At 37.8% G+C, this 19665-nt stretch overlaps 1 protein-coding gene across 1 annotated transcript in view; it reads left to right on the top strand.

Moving 5' to 3' along the window:
• The window catches only part of LOC126480691 (glucose transporter type 1), a 321263-nt gene that overhangs the window by 113039 nt on the left and 188559 nt on the right, over positions 1 to 19665 (top strand). Inside the window, exon 10 of the mRNA XM_050103930.1 lies at positions 728 to 835. Within this exon, the coding sequence (XP_049959887.1) occupies positions 728 to 835 (108 nt within the window). The remainder of the gene's footprint in view (positions 1 to 727; positions 836 to 19665) is intronic.

Here is a 19665-nt window from a genome sequence, read left to right on the forward strand (position 1 = left end):
TGAGTCAATGATTAAGAAAACAGTGGAAAGGAAATATAGTAAGTATGATTTCATTTTACGATGTGTCATTGCTGAAAACTATGGATGGAGAAAGGAAAAGGTTGCAGGGGCAGGCTTGACATTATATAGATAGTTGATAATGTGAGATGCAATAGTTACGCTGAAATGAAGACAGCTAGCAGACAACCAAAACAGTTAAGTGCATCAAAACAGTCTTAAGGTTCGTGACTGAAAGAACATACTCTGCAGTGAATATTTGGACAAGGGAGTGTAAGTCACAAGTAGCTTTCTTTTTTTTTTTTTTTTTTGTTGCAAAGATTAATAGTGCAATTAACAACAATTAACCGTATAGAGAAGGAAAAAATGAAATTCTGGCAAATGAGCTATGTAGGTTCTTAGACTAAGTATCCTTGTTAGGCTATATTTGGCAGAACAAATACTTTATCATTATTTACTGTGAGATTCTTCATCACCTGATCTCCTCTCTGCTTGCCATTCTAATTAACACCTACCTCATCTACCTGCTCTTGGTTCTGCTCTCTTCCCCCACTCCCCCACCCCCATCTCACATTTGCATGTATGTGCTTTTTTTTTTTCTTTCTTTCTTTCTTTGTGTGTGTGTGTGTGTGTGTGTGTGTGTGTGTGTGTGTGTGTGTGTTTGTTTGTTTGTGTGTGTTTTCTATATGAACAGACAAATAATTAAACGCTCAGTGAATTTTTTTTACAGGTCTTGCGGTCTGCCCTGCTGTCCTACAGTTAATTTTGCTACCGGTCTGTCCAGAATCACCTAGATATTTGCTCATAACAAAACAGTGGGAAGAAGAGGCAAGAAAAGGTACGTTTTTCTTTATGGAACACATGACTCAAAGCAAAAATTTCATTGTCTGGTTATATAAATAGTCTGTTTCCCTGTATCATATGGTGAATCTGCTTTCTTTTGACCATCACAATAGAAATATGCTGCCATGTCAACATTTTTTGATAAGAAGTTTACCAGTGGTAAGAAAAAATGTCTGACTAGAACCAGAAAAAAAACTAATAAAATGTATATCATATAATAATTAACAGGAAGAAATAAAGAAAATATGAAGAAAGGTGGAACAGAATGTTGCGACTCTCAAGTGTTTTTCAAAAAGATGAAACTGCCACAGAGTAACTTATTGAAAAAAGTGCAAACAAGTGTTCATTGAAGAAAATTGAGACAAGTCTGAATACAAGACACTTAAAAGTGTGTGTGTGCGCACGCGAGCCCACACACACACACACACACACACACACACACACACACACACACACACTTAATGCTCGAAGAAAATTTTATCTTTCATAAAATGATGCTGTTGAGTCAAAGAACTAGTGTCGTATCAAGAAATTCAGTGTAGCAAAGTAATTTGAGAAAGACTGGAAAATTAATATGCCTACAAGGAAGGACAACATTGATGAGATACAGGACAATTCATTTTGAGAGTTGTGTAACAACTAGCATTCACCATTCTCTTTAAATGTGTGTGGATGACCATATTTAATACTCAATTAAAGGCCCATATACTGTAAAAAATATTAAAATATTAGGAATTTGAAGAACAACAGACACACATGGGGAGCAAATACGTGAAGAATTATTAAACAATGGAGAACTATATTTATCATTAGAAAGGAACCTAAAGTTATAGACCAGTGTGACATAGGAAAAGGAGAATATACCTACTGACTAAGAGTACTTTCTTAGAGACATGTTCCCACTGCCCAATCTAAGAGGAACTGCGTTAGAGACTGTCATGTACAAACTAATACCAATGAGTGAAGAAATAGTTATCTATGACACACCATTAATTTATACTTAGATGGATATGGATATCAAAGAAAACCCAGGAATTTAATTTCATGCACTTATGCCTTTATGGTCTAAAAAGGTGTACATTATCATAAGTAACCAACACTAGTAAATGTTATCAGAGTCTGTAAAATCTCCTCAACAGTAATTTTTCAAATGGATAGACATGAAAGAAAAATTCAGTAAAATCAAAACATATGCAGAAAAAACTGAGAAGCATGAAAAATTAAATCTTGATTCATTATTTTATGTAACTTCATTCTTGAGAAAATTTACAGAGTTGGAAAAGGTAGCCTTCTCAAATTTCTGATTTTATACAAAGGCGTCATTTTGATAGACCCCAGTCCCATTAGAAATGTGTTCATGAAAACAAGGTACTAGAGTTCTTCTTACATGAGTAACAAAGCTGATTTGTGATTGATAAGGAACCCAAGGAAAGCTCTCTCAAAAATTATAAAAATAGAATGCACATTTTATTGGCAGTGTGACTGAATAAAATCTTCTCAGATTTCCATCTGCATTATGTCTCTAAAGTTCAAACACTCTGACAAGGCTGGACATCCAAGATATTTATTAAGTATTATAAAAGCAGCATGAAACTATAGCTTGTGCCAGTTTAAGTAAACTAGAGTACCTTCTGACAATGAAATGGATAAGACAGATGTGTCCTTTGCTAAGGAGAACTTCAGGAAATATTGGCTTAACAATTTAGAAAGCTTTTTCCAAGCAAGGGAAGCAAAATAATACAGGAAGTGAAGCAAGCATAGTGGCAGTTACCAGGTCAGCTTAAATCCTCTAACATTCTGTTAAAAGAATCATTTTCATCAAACTTTACTCAACAGTAAAACCCCTGGGTGGAATACAAATAAAGCAAGAAGTCAAAGTAATTCCTCATCCTATAGTGGAGGCAGCTGTGAGGAATAAACATAACTTGGATTTGCTTAGTATGTCTTTATAAGAATAACCAGATGGTAACCTATTATTTAGATAATTTGAAAAATAATTTGCATGGCACTTAACCAAGAAATACAACAAGGAGGTAATCATACGTCATGCTCATGTTTTTTTAGGTGTCTGTAAGTTACTAATGTAATTAAAAACTGTTTACAAAATTGTGCTATACACAGTATTTAGAGCCATCTTTTGTAGACAATGTACTCAATGTTCATTCTATTTGATATTAAAAAGCAAGCCAGGTACATTTTCTTATGTGAGAGACCTTTCTTTGTATTGGTGGCCAACCACGTGAGGAGTGTCACTCTCTGAGACTTGGTTACTTTTGAAAGAAGCTTCTCCTGTATATTGGCAAGGTAAGAAATTGATAAGCAAGCACCCTTTCCCCCCCCCCCCCCCCTCTCCCCCCCTCCACACCCCATTTTTTATTTATTTTTTAAGCACAATAAGTTAAAGTGATGGCTTCAGCTACAGTTGCCTTATGTTTAGTTTTTATGGAAAGCCTTGTTCCATTAAACAAAGTTCTGCAGAAGTATTACTGGAACTTTCTATTTCACACGTAGTTGGGAGGTTGATTTCATATATGCTGAGGTTTTAGGACACCCAACCTGATAATACAGTGCATGCTTTTCGTGCAGAACATTAACATTGGCCTATTAGGATGTTGTAGGTTTGGAGCACAATAACTTCACTGTTAAGGGAAGTAGTTGTCTCTTGTGGAAAAGTATCATTCACTTCCACAGCCAATTTGCAGAGAGGTGATTCTCTGCCATATTTGAGAACATCCGATCAGATCATCCAAATACACAGCCATATTTGCTACATCAAATAGAAAGAACTTGCATTTCCCCTGGAGTGATAATTCCGTACCAGTATCCAGTGAATTTGCTGATAACTTGTCAGCACTGCAATCATTCTGGAGGTCATGTCACATATATTGCATCAGATATGAATTCTCAAGAAATTCCACAAAACCAACTTCTTTAAACAGGCAGTGATTTGATCTGATTGTGTACCATGTTGAATAAGTTGAAAATGATTAACAGGAATCACCAGCTAACAAAATGAATAAATTTCCCATAATGTCTGTTACTAGTATCTTAAAGAAAGCATGTAGTGAGATGTGGTAAATTTGTCTCATATCAAAATGTGGAACAACATGAGACCTTCAGCTCTTTCCAATGTTATGAAGTCACTTTGAAGATCTTGCAAGAAACTAAAATATTGAACAGTCAACAAATATTATTGAAACAGTGAATGGATGCTCTAAGCAAGAAGCTGAGTTAGTCCTCATAGCCACTAGTATATTTTTTCCTGGTATATCCCATATTCGAACGGCTTCTGAGCTTCACTCTCCTTGCTATAACTTTTATATGTGTACTTGTCAAAGTTTTGAAGTTATCTAGAACTACATGTGGAGAAGCGGGCAGACACAGTAGCATTCTAAGTTGGCCATATGAATGTTGTATGCAGATTATTTAATGTGAGGAGGTACCACAAAATATGATCCTTGTTCTCCTTATTTCTGGTGTCTCAGCCTTAATAATGAGGCAGTTCTTGATGTAGCAGTGGTTTTACAAAATTATCTTAATTGCACATGGACAGCATGCTTTTCATAGATTTTTCGCATTTTTCTTGCATTTTGCATTCATTAAGGTTCTCGCGTTAACCTCTCAGGGTAAGTAACCTGGAGATAGACTGTGTGTTGTCTGTGATGAACAGGAAATTCAGAGAAGTCATTGTTGCTTCCGAAATAATGCCCAATTTGGTGGTGAGTTGCGTAATCATTACTAATCACAAGTCCTTCTTCCGCTAAGAAATTGAACACAGCTTGATTGATACATTTGCATACATATTTCCTAGTGTACCTGATGGGTTTGAGTACACTACAGCATTCAGAATTGTTGTGCATGTCAAATATCTTGATCAAGGCAGGACTGGTTGTACAATCCATTGGTTGTTAATGTTAACGACGTGCAACAAGTGGGGAAAAAAAACACCATCCACAATACTGTGTGTTTTAATGATACATTGACGAAGGGAATACAATGCAACATTCTTGTCATGTTTTTTAATGAGGTTCTGTTTACACTTATAGTGGACTTTTATATGGAAATAATTTAATTGTCTGACAGTCACCTTTATTTCGAATGAAATAACTGCTTTCAGCCAACATTAGTCATCCTCAGGTATTAAAATGTGAGCTATGATTCAATCCCACCACTATGGAAACCAGACAATCTCATAGAAGTGAACTTGTATGTTCCAGTTGAGTGTTCGTTGCATATGTGTATGAGATAGTTTGGTGTGCATTTCATAGGTCTCACTTGAGAATGGCCACAGTGCCAAAACTAACTAGTCGTGATGCAATGATAGACTAACTTACTCAAATATGAAGCAGGTTAATTCGAATAACAATTGGTTTTACACTTCGCAATATGATAGTAAATTTGTCTCTAAATAGTAAAATTGGTGAGAAAATAACTAGAAATTAACAGACCAGATTCAATGGAAGATGTCTTTTTGGATGCACATATTGTATTTATTAATATTTTTAAGAAAAACCTTTGGCAGCAAAAAACATGTTTTTGATTGACTCTGTTGTTTTCTAACAAAATTAGTTCCACTTTGCAGTTGACGTAATACACATAAAGTGTCACTACTTCCCCTAAGCGGCCCACAGAAGCCACAAATTCTACTGAAGTTTTCAATAAAAAAACTCATGGTTGATATTGCCATAAAGTCTGCTGCATACGTGGAGTAGGGATTAGCATAACTGGCCGGTATGCTGAGTGTCACCAATTAAAACCTAACAACCAACAGTTATTTGTTGTTTAGTATTTTTAATTTCTGGAAGATTTTCAAAATTTCATAATATTTGTATATTCTGGAATATTTGATGTTTGTATAAATAACAGCATACTCCACCCAGGAGTTCAGTTCTGTTCTGTCTGTACTCTGGTGTAGGTAATAAATGTGCTTTCAGTGCTAAGTGCTGTATTGTACTCACGATGCTGCTTTTGGATCGGACATTGTTTGGTGGTGATGCCAGGTACTTCAAAACATCATCATCTCCACAGCTCCAATTGCACAACATAAAAACTGTTGCCTACATGAACAGGAATCAGAATACAAGCAGTGCAGAGTGTTCCCTATGTCCGTATATGCAGGAGACTATTGGATTCCAAAACAGCAATAAGTCAGATGGACATCAGGCATCCATCATTGTTTTCTGGAGATGCTGGTCAGGACCCAGTGAAATGGTTCAAAGGATTTGACCAATTTGTCGAATAAAACAGGCGATGAAGTGACATGTTTAGTAGATGTGTACTTTTACTTGGATGGTATAACTCAGCAGTGGTTCAAGAAGAGTGAAAAGAAACTTGTTATATGGGACAAATTTGAGGTCATACTGAAGAAAATAATTGGTGACTATCAGCAGAATATCTGCTTAACAGAACAACTATTGAAAAACATGGCCCATGTCATATGGAAATGACACATTCTTAAATACAAAATGTTTTGGGTCTATGCCACATTGTGATTCTGAATATGACAGAAGCTAACGAAGTGAAAGGAGTAGAGAAGACATGTATCAAGCACCTCTTGAAGGACATCACAACATGAGTAGTTCATCAGATAGTGCCAGCATATTGAGGAAATGCAACAGAAAAGAGCTGGACAAAAGAAGTATGACTATCTCCTGAATGTGGTCCCTATGGGAGTTGCGGAAGACCATGCATGACACCACCTCTCTCGTGTGTGAAATGTGATTTATTAGTCTAATTACATAACAGTGTTAAGGTAATTAGTACAGGAGACATGTCAAGTTTCAAAAGAATATAATGCATCACAAATGATATCTTTACAATGTTTTTAGAAAGTTATGCATTGTAGATTAACAGTTACGGAAATGCTTCTAATAAAACCACATAAAATACAACATTTGTATTATATTAACAGTTAATGAATTAATAGTTAAATATTTATATTGCTCAAGTTGTCAAACTGTCTTCCATGAATTCTTCAATGGTATAGTAACATTTTCCTACTAAAACTTTATGGGCTTAACTTTCCAAAGAGCCAGGGTCATGTTTAATACGTTCTTACCTTTTAGTTTGTTACATATTTTTAGCCCCATGTACAGTGGTGTCAGAGCATAAAGTTTTAAGCAATGTGAAAGAAGTTTGAAGTTCTTCTTGTGCCCATGGCTGCGGCTAAAACAGTACTTCCCAAGTTTAAATTGTTACTTGTATGCAAAAATAAAAATTTAAGAAATGTGCCATGAAGGATTGGTTAGTATCTTCAATTGCTTAAATGATGGGCAGCATAATTCATTTTTATGGTCAGCACATGGCACGGGTTTCTAAAGATTTCCTTCTGAAGAATTAACAGCCTTGTGCTGTTTGTAGAATTTCTCAAGAAAATTATCTCATATCAAATAACCGATTCAAAATAACCATCATAGATGGTCTTTCTAGTGTCCACATGAGTGGCAACAGATAAAATAAACATAACAAAAGCAAGGGTAGTTACTTTGTCAAAAAGTGTATATGTGTCACCCAGTTTAGACTTTCGTCAAGGTTTATGCTCAAGAATTTCACATGGCTGACTTCTGTCACCAATTGATTATTATGAGGTATTTTTATATGGAACATTGACAATGATGTAGAGACAAACTGTATTATCTGGGTCTTTGTGGCGTTCAGTTTTAGTCCATTTTTATGGAACCAGGATTCAAGTTTTCCTAGAACATTTAGTACATTATCTGGAATTTTTTCAATAGTGTCGTTTTCCATTATGACTGAGGTGTCACCTGTGAAAAAGACTGAAGGAGCATAAATATTGAATGGTAAACACTGACAAATGGCAAGGACATGTATGGACCCATTATTGAACCTTGTGGGACCTCTTCAGAAATTGTTTTCCATTCAGAGCAGTAGTTAACTGAATTTGATGTTAAAATAGCTGTTTGTTTCCTTTCTAACAATATTATAAAAAGGACAGTTGCTACTCACCAATAGTGGAGATGCTGAGTCGCAGATACACACAACAAAAAGAACAATCAGACAGTTACAGGCCAACAAGGCCTTTGTCAAATTGTGAAGTCTTTTTGTTATGCCTATCTGCAACTCTGTGAGTAGCAACCATTCTTTCCATAATAGTATTACATTCCATCCTGGATGTTCCATTGTTTGTCAGTTTCCTTTCTGTCAGATAAGAATTGAAACACTGTAATGGAGTATCCTTGCTCTGATAGCTCTTAAGTTTGGAAAGTAGTGATGAGGGGTTCACTAAATCAACGGCCTTTGTTAGATCACAGAAATGTCTGAAACCTGGTCCATTGAGATGCTTATGTTTTTTGTAAATTCTCTGGTGGCACTTATTATGCTCTCTCTTCAATGAAAAGCAAACTGATTTAACATTTTAAAGAACATAGTTCTTATGATAGGAAACAGCGATCTATAATTATTATAAATAAACTGGAAGCAGTCTTGATCGCATAAATTTTTAATGTGATGACCGGTTTCGATCTTATTATGAGATCGTCTTCAGACCACAGTTGTCTACCGGAGGCGGTGGCGCATGGCAACCATCTTGCTTGTGGCTGATGGTGTACTGCAGTAAGAGGATTGCCATGCACCAACGCCTCCAGCAGACAATTATGGTCTGAAGACGATCTTATAATAAGATCGAAACCGATCATCACATTAAAAATTTATGCTATCAAGACTGCTTTCAGTTTATTTATAAAAGTAAACTGATTTTTAGAAATACTGTCATTTCCTCTAAGAAAATTTACAAACTGTTTCGCCACAAGTTTTTCAATTGTTTTAGAAAAGAGGAGGAGGAGAGATGTAGGACAATAATTTCCTATACCTTCTTGTGAGTCCTGCTTGAATAGCAACTTTCTCAGTGTAGTTTAGGAATTTGAAAAACACCCTTGTTCAAAGGACTGGTTTATAATACTAGCCAATGGGTGTGAAATAACACAGCATACAGCTTTGATTGTAAGGCATTCCACTCCTCCAGGTGAATTTTTTTATTCATAGCACAGGGTGTATGAAAAAGAATCACCCAATTTTAAAAATAAAAAAAAAAAAAAATAAAAAAAAAATTACTATTATGTTATTTGAGATGTGCGTAAACAAAACATTGTTGGAAACAGCAGACTCGCAAGTTTTACATTGTTTTCTCTAGGTAGCAGCAGTGTGCACCCACTTCAGTTCTAGTAAAAATGGTGTCAAGACAACAGAAAGCATTTTGTGTTCTAAGTTTTGCACAGTGCAGATCAGTAATAACTGTTCAGCGTGACATTCGTGGTTGGTATGGTGTGGATCATCCTACAGCACAGAGCTTTAGATGATGGCATGAACAATTCTGAGAAGCAGGTTGTTTGTGTAAAGACAAATCACGGGGCTGTCCTCAAGTGTCTGACACAGACGTCGAATGCATCTGCCATAGTTTCACAAGGAGTCCGCAGAAATCTGTTCACCTTGCAGCTCGACAGCTCGCCATGGTCCACATGTCCATGTGATGTGTGTTGCGTTGTTGTTTACACATGAAGCTATACAAAATTCAGCTATTGCAAGCTCTTTGTGAAGGTGACTAACAACAACATGCGGAGTTCTGTAATTTCATTCTTGGCAAGATGGAGGGTGACAGTTTTCTTCAACACTTAGTGTGTAGTGCCAAGGCAACATTCCATTTAAATGGAAAGGTTAACAGTTCTAATGTGAGAACATGGGGTACGGAACAACCACACAAAGTTGTAAAATATGAGAGGGACTCTCCAAAATTTAATGTGTTTTGTGCAGTTTCATGGGAAAAGGTGGATAGCCCATTTTTCTTTGCTGAGAACAATGTTGCATGAAGCACATATTTCGATATGCTTGAGAACTTTCTTTTCCCACAGTTGGAGACTGATTAGTATGACTTTATCTACCAACAGGATGTGGCACCGCCACACTGACATATGGAAGTGCAGGAATTTTTGAATCAAAATCAAAGGGTTACTGAATGATGGATCAGTTGCATTGGACCAAATGATTCAGCCTTACATTACTGGGCTCAAAGGTCGCCAGACCTGACTGTATATGATTATTTCTTGTGGGATTTTACATGAGATTCTGTTTATGTGCCTCCGTTACCAACAACAACAATGAATGAACTGAGACATTGCATAATGGCAGTTGTGGGAGTTGTAACTCAAGAGATGCACACTGCAGTGTGGGAACAATTTGAATACTGCATAGACATATGCCACGCACCTGAAGGGGAGGCATGTTGAACACAAGATAAAAAAAAATTCAACACCTTGTATAATGTCTTCCACATCTTTGAGTGATTCTATTGAATTTTTTAAACTAAATATTTTGTTTGTTATCTTTGTGTGTAATATTCATCTTTTTCTGGTAGGCTGTCATATCTGCATCAGATTTTGTCACCTTTACAAAGAACTCATTGAAGCGATTTGACATTTGAACAGGGTTTACAACTTTTTTCTTAATCTAGATTTGTGAAAGTTCTGTACTGTTTAACATTTGCTGCCAACTCTAATTTTACAACAGACTAGACTTCTTTTGTTATGTAGTTGTGTGTGTGTGTGTGTGTGTGTGTGTGTGTGTGTGTGTGTGTGTGTGTGTGTGAAGGTATTGTTTGCCAGTGTCTTTGCTGCCAATGCAGCTTTCTTGTATATAGTCATATAATGCTAACATAAATTAGAAAATTGAGGTTTCTATTTACTTTATGCTCATTATACAGCTGTCTTTTTCTGGCACTAGAAATTCTTATTCCTGGTGTAATCCAATTCCATTTACTCTTTATTCTCTTTTGGTTATATTTTAGGGGAAGTGCTTCATTGAACACACCTGAAAACAATCTAAAAATTTGTGAAAGTTTCTGTAGCTTCAAGCACAGTGTTCCAATGGCTAGTTTATAACACTTAACTTTTTCTTTTTTTCTTTTGAGCTTTATAAACGAAGATGAGTGATCAGATATCCCTAGGGCTAGTGAGAATTCCTTCTATCATCAAAGTGATAATTACTTAGAATATTATCCATGCAGGTTGCTGAGTGGAAGTTTCTCTACTGCACACAGTAAATTTTAACTTAAATTCAAATCTCTGGATTAAATCACAATATTTAACAGTGTTTCCAGATAAAGTATTTAAGTTGAAGTTTGCTGTGCTCACACTTTTTTCCCTGCATCCTTTCTTAAGTTTTTCTAAAATAGAGCAAAATTTATCCAAGAAAAATTTAGTGACAGAACTTCCAGGAATTCTGTAAATTGATTTGAGCACAATATTTAAATCACGTAGCTCTACACAACTACTTTAAAAAATACATCCTTCATTCAGACAAATGAAATTTCCTTTCACTTCGTAGATCATTGAGGTATCAAGTAGGATACAGGAGCGGTGATGAGATTTGTTTGTTCTACAAAAATTGCTGGCAAGTTTAAAATTTTAACTTTTATTTAAAACCTCTGTGCATTTTTTTTTTTCATTCTTTTGTGAGCCAGTGTTCATTTATGCAGAATACCTTTATTTTTACAGATTATGAAAATATAACTGTGAGTTAATCAATTTTAGAGTAACTAAGATTTGGGTATTCTGCTCTCAGACCACGTATATTCAGATGCATCAGGACAGAGTTTTTGCATTTGTTTGTGATTTGAAGAGCATTGCTGTTTCATTATATTTACAGTTTTTATTTTCGACTTGTCCTTTTGGTTTATCACCTGCGTCAGAAATTATCAGTTTCTCTCGCTTTTCATGGCTGTGCAGATGTCTACAAGCATTTTTCTGAAAGTCATTGAACATAATCTATTAAAGTGTAGCCCATCCTTAGCCAGACACTTAAAACTTAAAAATTTGAGTCAATGAAAATTGCACCCAGCTTGTCACATTGTTCTCTCAATCAACTTTTAATTTTACTTACATTTGTATATGACTTACCAATCTCCTGTGCGAGTTTTCACTAATAACAGTTTTTGAATTTGTAGAAATTGTTTCAGCTGAGTGAATAATGTGTATGGTTTCATTGATTATTTGTTCCTCACTGCAGTTCTGGATAGAATTTATCTTGCCATGAATTAAAACACATCTGTTATTTGTCCTTTTTTTTTTTTCATTTCCACCTTCAGGTACACTTGGTTTCGAATTCAGGATAATTTGAAAATGTCTGCTGATATCTATCTCTCTCTCTCTCTCTCTCTCTCACACACACACTTATTTCGGTTTGATGGATTTCACACACTCAAGACTCTTCTTCTTCTTCTTCTTTTTTTTTCTTTTATTATTAACCTATAATTTTCTTTCCTGTAATCAATAATTCAGTTTCTAATTGCTCAAAGTCCTCTTGTAGCAAATTTATAATTTCGTTTCTTGAATGTCATTGTATTTCCCTTACATTAACATGTTTGCTTCTCATATTAATCTATCATTTCCTTTCTTTATAGTCCATATTTCGGTTTTTAATGCCTCACTGCCATTTTTTAGTAATTTTATGATTTGTTTTAGAATCCAGTGCATTTACAAGATCAGTCAGATTGACTCATACATGGCATGTTCGTGGAATATAGTCACTGAGGAATTTTAGGTTTACTTTAAAGCACTTTTCACATTACCATTAGTTGCACATGGCACATGGCACGCAAAATTCCTTTATCACTCGCTTTTTACATTCTCTACATGAGTAAGTCTTTATTTTTTGCCTTTTGATGAGACCAAAGTGTTACTACACTTAACTGTTGGTGCCATTTTGACACAGTACACTTGGTAGTAAGAGAAGAAATGCAGCAATTTATGGCAGCTACAACTATTAGACCAAGTAAGCAGGAGACGGCAGCCGGGAGATATGAAGAATGTTGAAGCGTATTGATCTTTAGTACCAATCACCACCAACAGCCAAATGTGCCAGGAAGAATGGACTTCGTCAACTTGGACTTAAGTCACAGTCATCAAATAACAACCTAACACCCAAACAACACAGGTACAGTCAACCATCTGCCAAGTATAATGCCTCAGGGAACTACTGAGATATGGAGGAAAGCAGACAACTTGCTGGTATTTTTCAAAGAGGATCCCGGACTCACTGTATGCTACTACATAGAAAGATAATGAGTTTTTGATGACTACTACACTGCACATTGTCAACCATCACAGCAGCCCTATTCACTCTAGGCATCTGCAGATGATTACAGTCAATGTGTGACACAAAATCTATTTCTAACCCTGGAAAAAATCCAATTGTAACTGTTCGATATAGCCATAAAGAGGTACCAGCCACTTGTCTGGCCACCAAATTCAGGAAACTAAGCAAGTTAACCATGTATGGAGATGGAGCCACTACGAATGAAAATACTCCGTGGGCAACAATTACCAAGATGTCAGGAAATCACATTCATGTCACCATGAACGACCAATCTGTCCATGTGATAGTTGACTCAGCAGCTTAATTTTCTCTAATGTTAAATGCTTATTTGTGCCAGCTGAAGAAGACTACTTTCCATGAAATGAAAGCAGTTGTGCTGAAGGTCAGAGATGCAAAATACATCCAACTGTCTGGAACATTTACTGCAAGAATAACCATAAATGTTGGAACACAACCTTGCAGGTTTGTGGTTTTAAAAGAAGGTAGTCATAATTTTATTCTTGGATGGAACTTCTTGAAGGTGCCAGAGATAGTCATAGGCTGTGGAAGCTCACAGCTCCAAATTTACATAGCTGTTCCAACAAGCATGCATAACAAAGATTGCTCTTGGCAGTTGTTTACTGTTGAAGATGTTGTCATGTAGCCATTGTCAACAATTCTAGTTCATCAACAGTAAAGATGCTTAGTTTAATTGTGAAGCTCTTGTCAATTTCAAAAAGCTACTCAGGTTTACAAAAGAAATCTACATTCCAGTGATGATCATAAAAATTACAAGTGGTCAAGGAGAACTTTGGATCACTGTTGGTCACGAGCAACTGCAACTCGCTCCTAAAAGTAATGTGAGGAGCAGTTGAATCAGTCCAGGGTGGGCAGCCCAGTGCCATCTCCAAAGACTCGGGCTCCACTACCACTGCAGACATCATGGTTGAGGAAACTACTATTGAACTGTACAGTTGCAGAAGTGGAAGTGTGGTCGGAATGGTTCACAGTTGATGTCAGAAGAGTGTTTTGAAGTAAGACTTGAATGATCTGAACTTTGGATACACAGTATGTGTGTAAAGTCTGGGAACACACTCAATTATTTATTGCACAAGAACTTAGCATTGTACAGATGTCATACATATTGCATTTTGAAAAGAAACTCTGAAAGTTTTTTTACAAACCTTCGATAGGTGAACCATGAGTGACCCGGCAGACATCAGTACAGTAATCGAATTCTTGCCATACCTGTCGCAGCATGGTATCGTTGACTGTGGCAGTCACTTGCTGTATTCTCTCCCAGAGCTCTGCTACATCATGTGGTAGAGGTGGTTCTTACGCCAGATCTTTAAAGTGTCCCTACAGAAAAAAGTCACATGGAGTGATATCTGGTGATGGGGAGGCCACTTCATGAATGTCATTGGAGCCATTTCGAGTTCACGGGATGCATGAGACACCAGTTCCTTGGACTCCTTATGAATGTCTCTAGTACGCCCTCCACATTCACTTCACTCACACTGGGACATCCACTTCTCTTTGCTGGGCACAAGCAACCTGTCTTAAAGAATTTGTTGTACCAGTGCTAAATGGCCTTCCTTGTTGGTGGCTTCCTACTGTACTTGATTCTAAACACCCATTGAACAGTTGTAGCACACTTGTTTTTGTTGATCTACAACACACAGAAAACTTGCCCCACACCTGAACTTGCCATGTTTGTGACTAGCGCTGACTATCGGCAAATTACGAAATCACGCTGTTGTGGTATACATGGAGAGAGAAAAAAAAAAAAACTTCCAGGGTTTCTATTCAAAATGAAATATGTATGATATCTTTACAATGTTTGGTTCTTGTGCAATAAATAATTGGAAGTGTTTGCGGATTTTACGTACACCCTGTATTTTAAATACTCATGATACAGGAGGTGGTTGTTAGGAAAGGGAATAGGAGTAAGAAGAGGGAGAGAAGGCAATTGACGTCTGAAATGACCTGGTAGCTGGAGCACCAGAGACAGGGACAGACAGCAAAAGCCATCTGCTCTGTCACAAAGCTAGATCACAAGAGAGTGGTTAGACTATGCTCTGCACTCCCAGACATGCCAGGGCTAGTGGGTGACTCCTTTCTTATGCCTCCTATTAGGTATGTGTGGCTGGATTTGTCAACAAAGGACTGGAAATTGTGGTGTGATGCTGATATCATGGTTTGACTAGGCACATAAACACTGTTGGAATTCATGCTGGCAGCTAGGATAAAGGCATACAAAAAATTTACAATAAAATTTCCTATAAAAATCTTAAAATACTCTGACTGTCAGATGCCCTGTACAGTCCTTCCCCTTCTTCCCCTTACCATGAGGCAAAAGTGCCATGGGAAGTTGACACATTTGAGGACTTAGGAGATAGGAAAGAGATGTTAAAATTAATTGTCTGTAGTTTCTGAGGAGGGAACTTCAACATAATTAAATTTCTCTAATTTGTTAAGAGGTCCCATGTTAGTTTACCACTTAATATATTACAGCAAAACTTTGGGTACATTGCAAGAATAATCACAATTTAACTACTTCTTTTTTATCTAATTTTTAGTTTACTTTGAAGAGTGTGTTTATGTTCATGGAGCACGTATTGAAGAGCACCCCTTGCCGGATGGCTTCAGTGTTTTCACTGCAGAGCTGTCGGCCATATCTTGTGCTCTTGAACACATCTGCTCATGCCCTGGCGAGTCATTTCTCCTGTGTAGTGACTCCTTGAGCAGCCAACATGCTGTTGAACAGTGCTACCCTTGCCATCCTTCGGTAGCATCCATTCAGGAGTCCATCTATGCGCTGAAATGCTCCCGTTGTCCAGTGGTGTTTGTGTGGACCCCAGGACACATTGGAATCCCAGGCAATGAACTTGCCGACAGGCTGGCCAAACGGGCTATGCAGAAACTGCTTCTGGAGATGGGCATCTCTGAAACTGACCTGCGTTCTGTCTTACGCTGCAGGGTTTTTCAGCTTTGGGAGACGGAATGGCATAACAGTACACACTAAAAGCTGAATGTCATTAAGGAGACTACGAATGTGTGGAAGTCTTCCATGTGGGCCTCTCATAGGAAATCAGTTCTCATCTGCTGGCTCCGCATTGGCCATACGTAGGTAACGTGTGGTTACCTCCACTGTCGCGAGGACCCCCCTTGGTGTCGCTGTGGCTCACAAATGACGGTCATCAACCTTTTGCTGGAGTGCCCAATTTTAGCCTCTCTACGGTGGACTTTCAATTTTCCCAGCACACTACCTTTGTTGTTGGGTGACAATGCCTCAACAGCAGCTTTAGTTTTATTTATTTGTGAGGGAGGGTTTTATCATTTGATCTAAGTTTAGCGCATGTCCTTTGTCCCTCTGTGTCATCCATCCTAGTGCTTTTAGGATGGAGGTTTTCATGTGTTGCGGAGTGGCTGGCTTCTCCTTTTTATTCCCATGGCCAGCCAGCGATGGTAATCTGCTCTCTTGTTTTGATCTACGTGTTTTGTGTCTCTCTCTCTCTCTCTCTCTCTCTCTCTCTGGTTTTCTCGTCCAATTTTGTCCACTTTAGTGTTTGTTGCCCTTTTGTCATTCTTGTGGTTTTCTCCTTTCTTCCAGCTGTGTTTTGTATGTCTTGCTTAGTTTACTCCCACCCTTGTGGAATTATTTTAATCAGAATGAGCTAGCAGTTTAGTCTCCCCCTCCTTTAAATCAACCAACTAACCAACCACCTTGCAACCCATTTTTTTCAATGACATCGATCGGCATCAGCGTCCTATTTGGCTGTCTTTCTCATCTCAAAACAGTGGGCTGAAGCTTCCCTGTCGTGTTTCACCCATTGTCAGGCAGAATCCTACAATGAACTTATCATTGAAAGGGAACTTAGCATGGCCCCCTTCTCTTCCCATGATTTGCCCCTGGCTCCAAGTCCATTCATAACCAATTGCTTCAACACCTCATGACAGTATCTCCTCCATGTTTTTAGCCACATTTGGCTTCAGCATGTATTCAGGGTATTACATGCATGTGAATAGTAGCCTCACCTGAAGCGCTTAAGTTATCTTTGTAAAGAGATGGCAACTCCTGTCTTGCTCATAATCATTCCTCTAATTCCGATTCATAACATAAGTCACAATTTGTTCTCGCAATGCATTAATGGGACCCTAACTAACACCCTCCACTCTCTATCGGGAGATGTGTGTTTAGGCAGTATGTCCACCCAAATATCTCTACTCAAAATTGAAATAACCTAACCTTCCATTTAACTCAGTCTTACTGCAATTATATTCCAGTCCACATGTGAACCATCCCTAAAAATGAGATTAAGAACACTGGCAGAAGATTCTCTTGAATACTGTCCATTAAAAACTATGATACTAACTTAGAAGATAATTTGGCACATGTTACTGCTTATTAGCCCAAGGAGCAGGCACTAGGTGGAAGTACACAAGAAGAAAACCTAGCAGTAAATTGTGTAATGAGAATAACACTTCATGTGAGTGCTTCACAGTTCAGAATTTTACATCCAGGACAGAAGTACAGAACTCTGTGCCGGTGAAGTCTTTCTGGTCACTGTTCTTGAGAGTCTCTCTCTCTCTCTCTCTCTCTCTCTCTCTCTCTCTCTCTCTCTCTCTCTATCTGTGACTCAGCATCTCTACTATATGGTGAGTAGCAACTTTTGCTTTTCATAATATTGTCACGCTGCAACAGGATTACTGTGGAGCCTCGTCAACAGGACTGTGAAGACAGCTGGCTCGCATATGCACCCTGGACACTCGGGTGAATGATTGAGAGTGCTTGAATGCCAAACACTAACCAGTGAAATACAGCTCAGGGGACTTAATATGGATTTTTCTGCCTGTGCAGAAAGTGGGATGCAGAAAGTGAGACTATCAGAAAAATTGCTAAAGCACTACTGTGGCCCATATCGTATCCATCATCACTTTTCAGACATCACATGTGAAGTGGAGGGTTCAGACACCTCATGGACAAGACAATAGTACAGAAATGTCATCCATGTCCTCCTTATGAACCCTAATACAATCCTGAGGTGCAGATAGATGAGTTTTCTCATAAAGTTTGCTTGAAGACCACCTTGACGACTGCTAAGTTCTGATGATAGGAACTACATTTGATACTTATGGAAAATGATGTGACAACAGGAACAGCACATGAGGATCTGCCAGTGCTGCCACATAGAGGACTATTGACAAGATCTAGATCCAGGGTGCTGTAATTGGCTCCAGTGAGAACTTCTGAAACGTTAGGTCACTGTTTCTCCCCAAGAGAGAGCAATAGTGCAAGCTGTAATGTAGTGTAGTGGTTAGTTTCGCTGGCTGGAGTACTGTGTGTTGCCAGTACAAACTCATCCACCAGCAGTTATTTGTTGTTTGGTATTTTCTGGAATGTTCTTGGAGTTCCTCATGTAAGTAATGTGTGTGTGTTCTGGAATATAGCATGTTTCTATAAATAGCAGGACACTCTGTCCAGGAGCTCATTTCTATCCCTTCTGTATGCTGGCATTTGTAATAAACATTTTTTCAGTACTATATGTTTTGGACTTGATTGCAATTACGATGTGACAGTATATTCTGTGGCATGGCCAGACATAGATCCAATATCTGTAAATGGATATCAATATTTTCTCATGGAAAATTTATCGTTGAACCATCCTAACATGAAGAATGGTTTCTTGTTGTTTAAAATTTGTGTCAATACATATCTAGCATATCATGTTGTGAATAAATTTAAAACTGATCAGTGGCTTCTGACAAATCTGGAATGCTGCTATGTTAGTGTTGGTTTCTCATTGTGCCCTACAGGCTTCCATTACTCAAAAAAAACTCTGTATCATTAGATTCACTTGATGCTTAGTCTTGTTTGTTATACTTTCGGAGCTAATTTTGTTTGTTATACTTTTGGAGCATCAGAGCATCTCAGAAAAGGTATTCTGTTGGTCTTAACTTTTAACTGTAGGATTTTTCCATTTTTCTGAAGCATGTTTGGAAGCTTGTCTCACAGTCAACTATAATTGTTATCACTGTTGTGCAGATTAACTGCCCTGCAAGGAAAATATTACTTTGCAAGTGAGGATATTTGAGGAAGAATATAATTTATCTCTCAGGATGACATTTGTTTCTAGAAAGTTCCACGTTCAGCTCTGTCTGGCACATAGTATTAATATGCAAACCAATTTCATGATGCTCGAACAATCCACGGGTGTATTGCCGATCCACAGTGTCCAACGGGCACAATATTTCGGCGATCAGACATCTCGCCATCGTCAGGTGCGCACCTGATGATGGCGACATGTCTGATCGCCGAAATATTGTGCCCGTTGGACACTGTGGATTGACAGTACACCTGTGGACTGTTAGAGCAAGAAATACACCAGGAGGAACTGAAGAATCACATCATATACCTCTATGGGGAGGAGACGTATCACAGGATGAAGAAATTCGACAAGCTGCGCCACCGAAGGAGCCAGTTGCTGACTTATCTAGCTTTTCTCAAGAGATGTCATGCTGATCAGGTTGTGCCAAACTTTGCTAAGGTCACACATCACATTGATTCTGCAGCAGCTAAGAGAATTATGAAGCGTGCTAGCCTCGCCTTGGTTCGTGAGAGGGTACACTTCACCAGACACAGCCTTGAGTATAACACCCAGGAACTAATTAAACTACATCTACAACTAGCCAGTCATTTTAATTCAGGGACCTGGGACTGGATTGATGGTTTTACCTGGG

Source organism: Schistocerca serialis, chromosome 5 (genome assembly GCF_023864345.2).
Source record: "Schistocerca serialis cubense isolate TAMUIC-IGC-003099 chromosome 5, iqSchSeri2.2, whole genome shotgun sequence".
Classification (NCBI taxonomy): Eukaryota; Metazoa; Arthropoda; class Insecta; order Orthoptera; family Acrididae; genus Schistocerca; species Schistocerca serialis.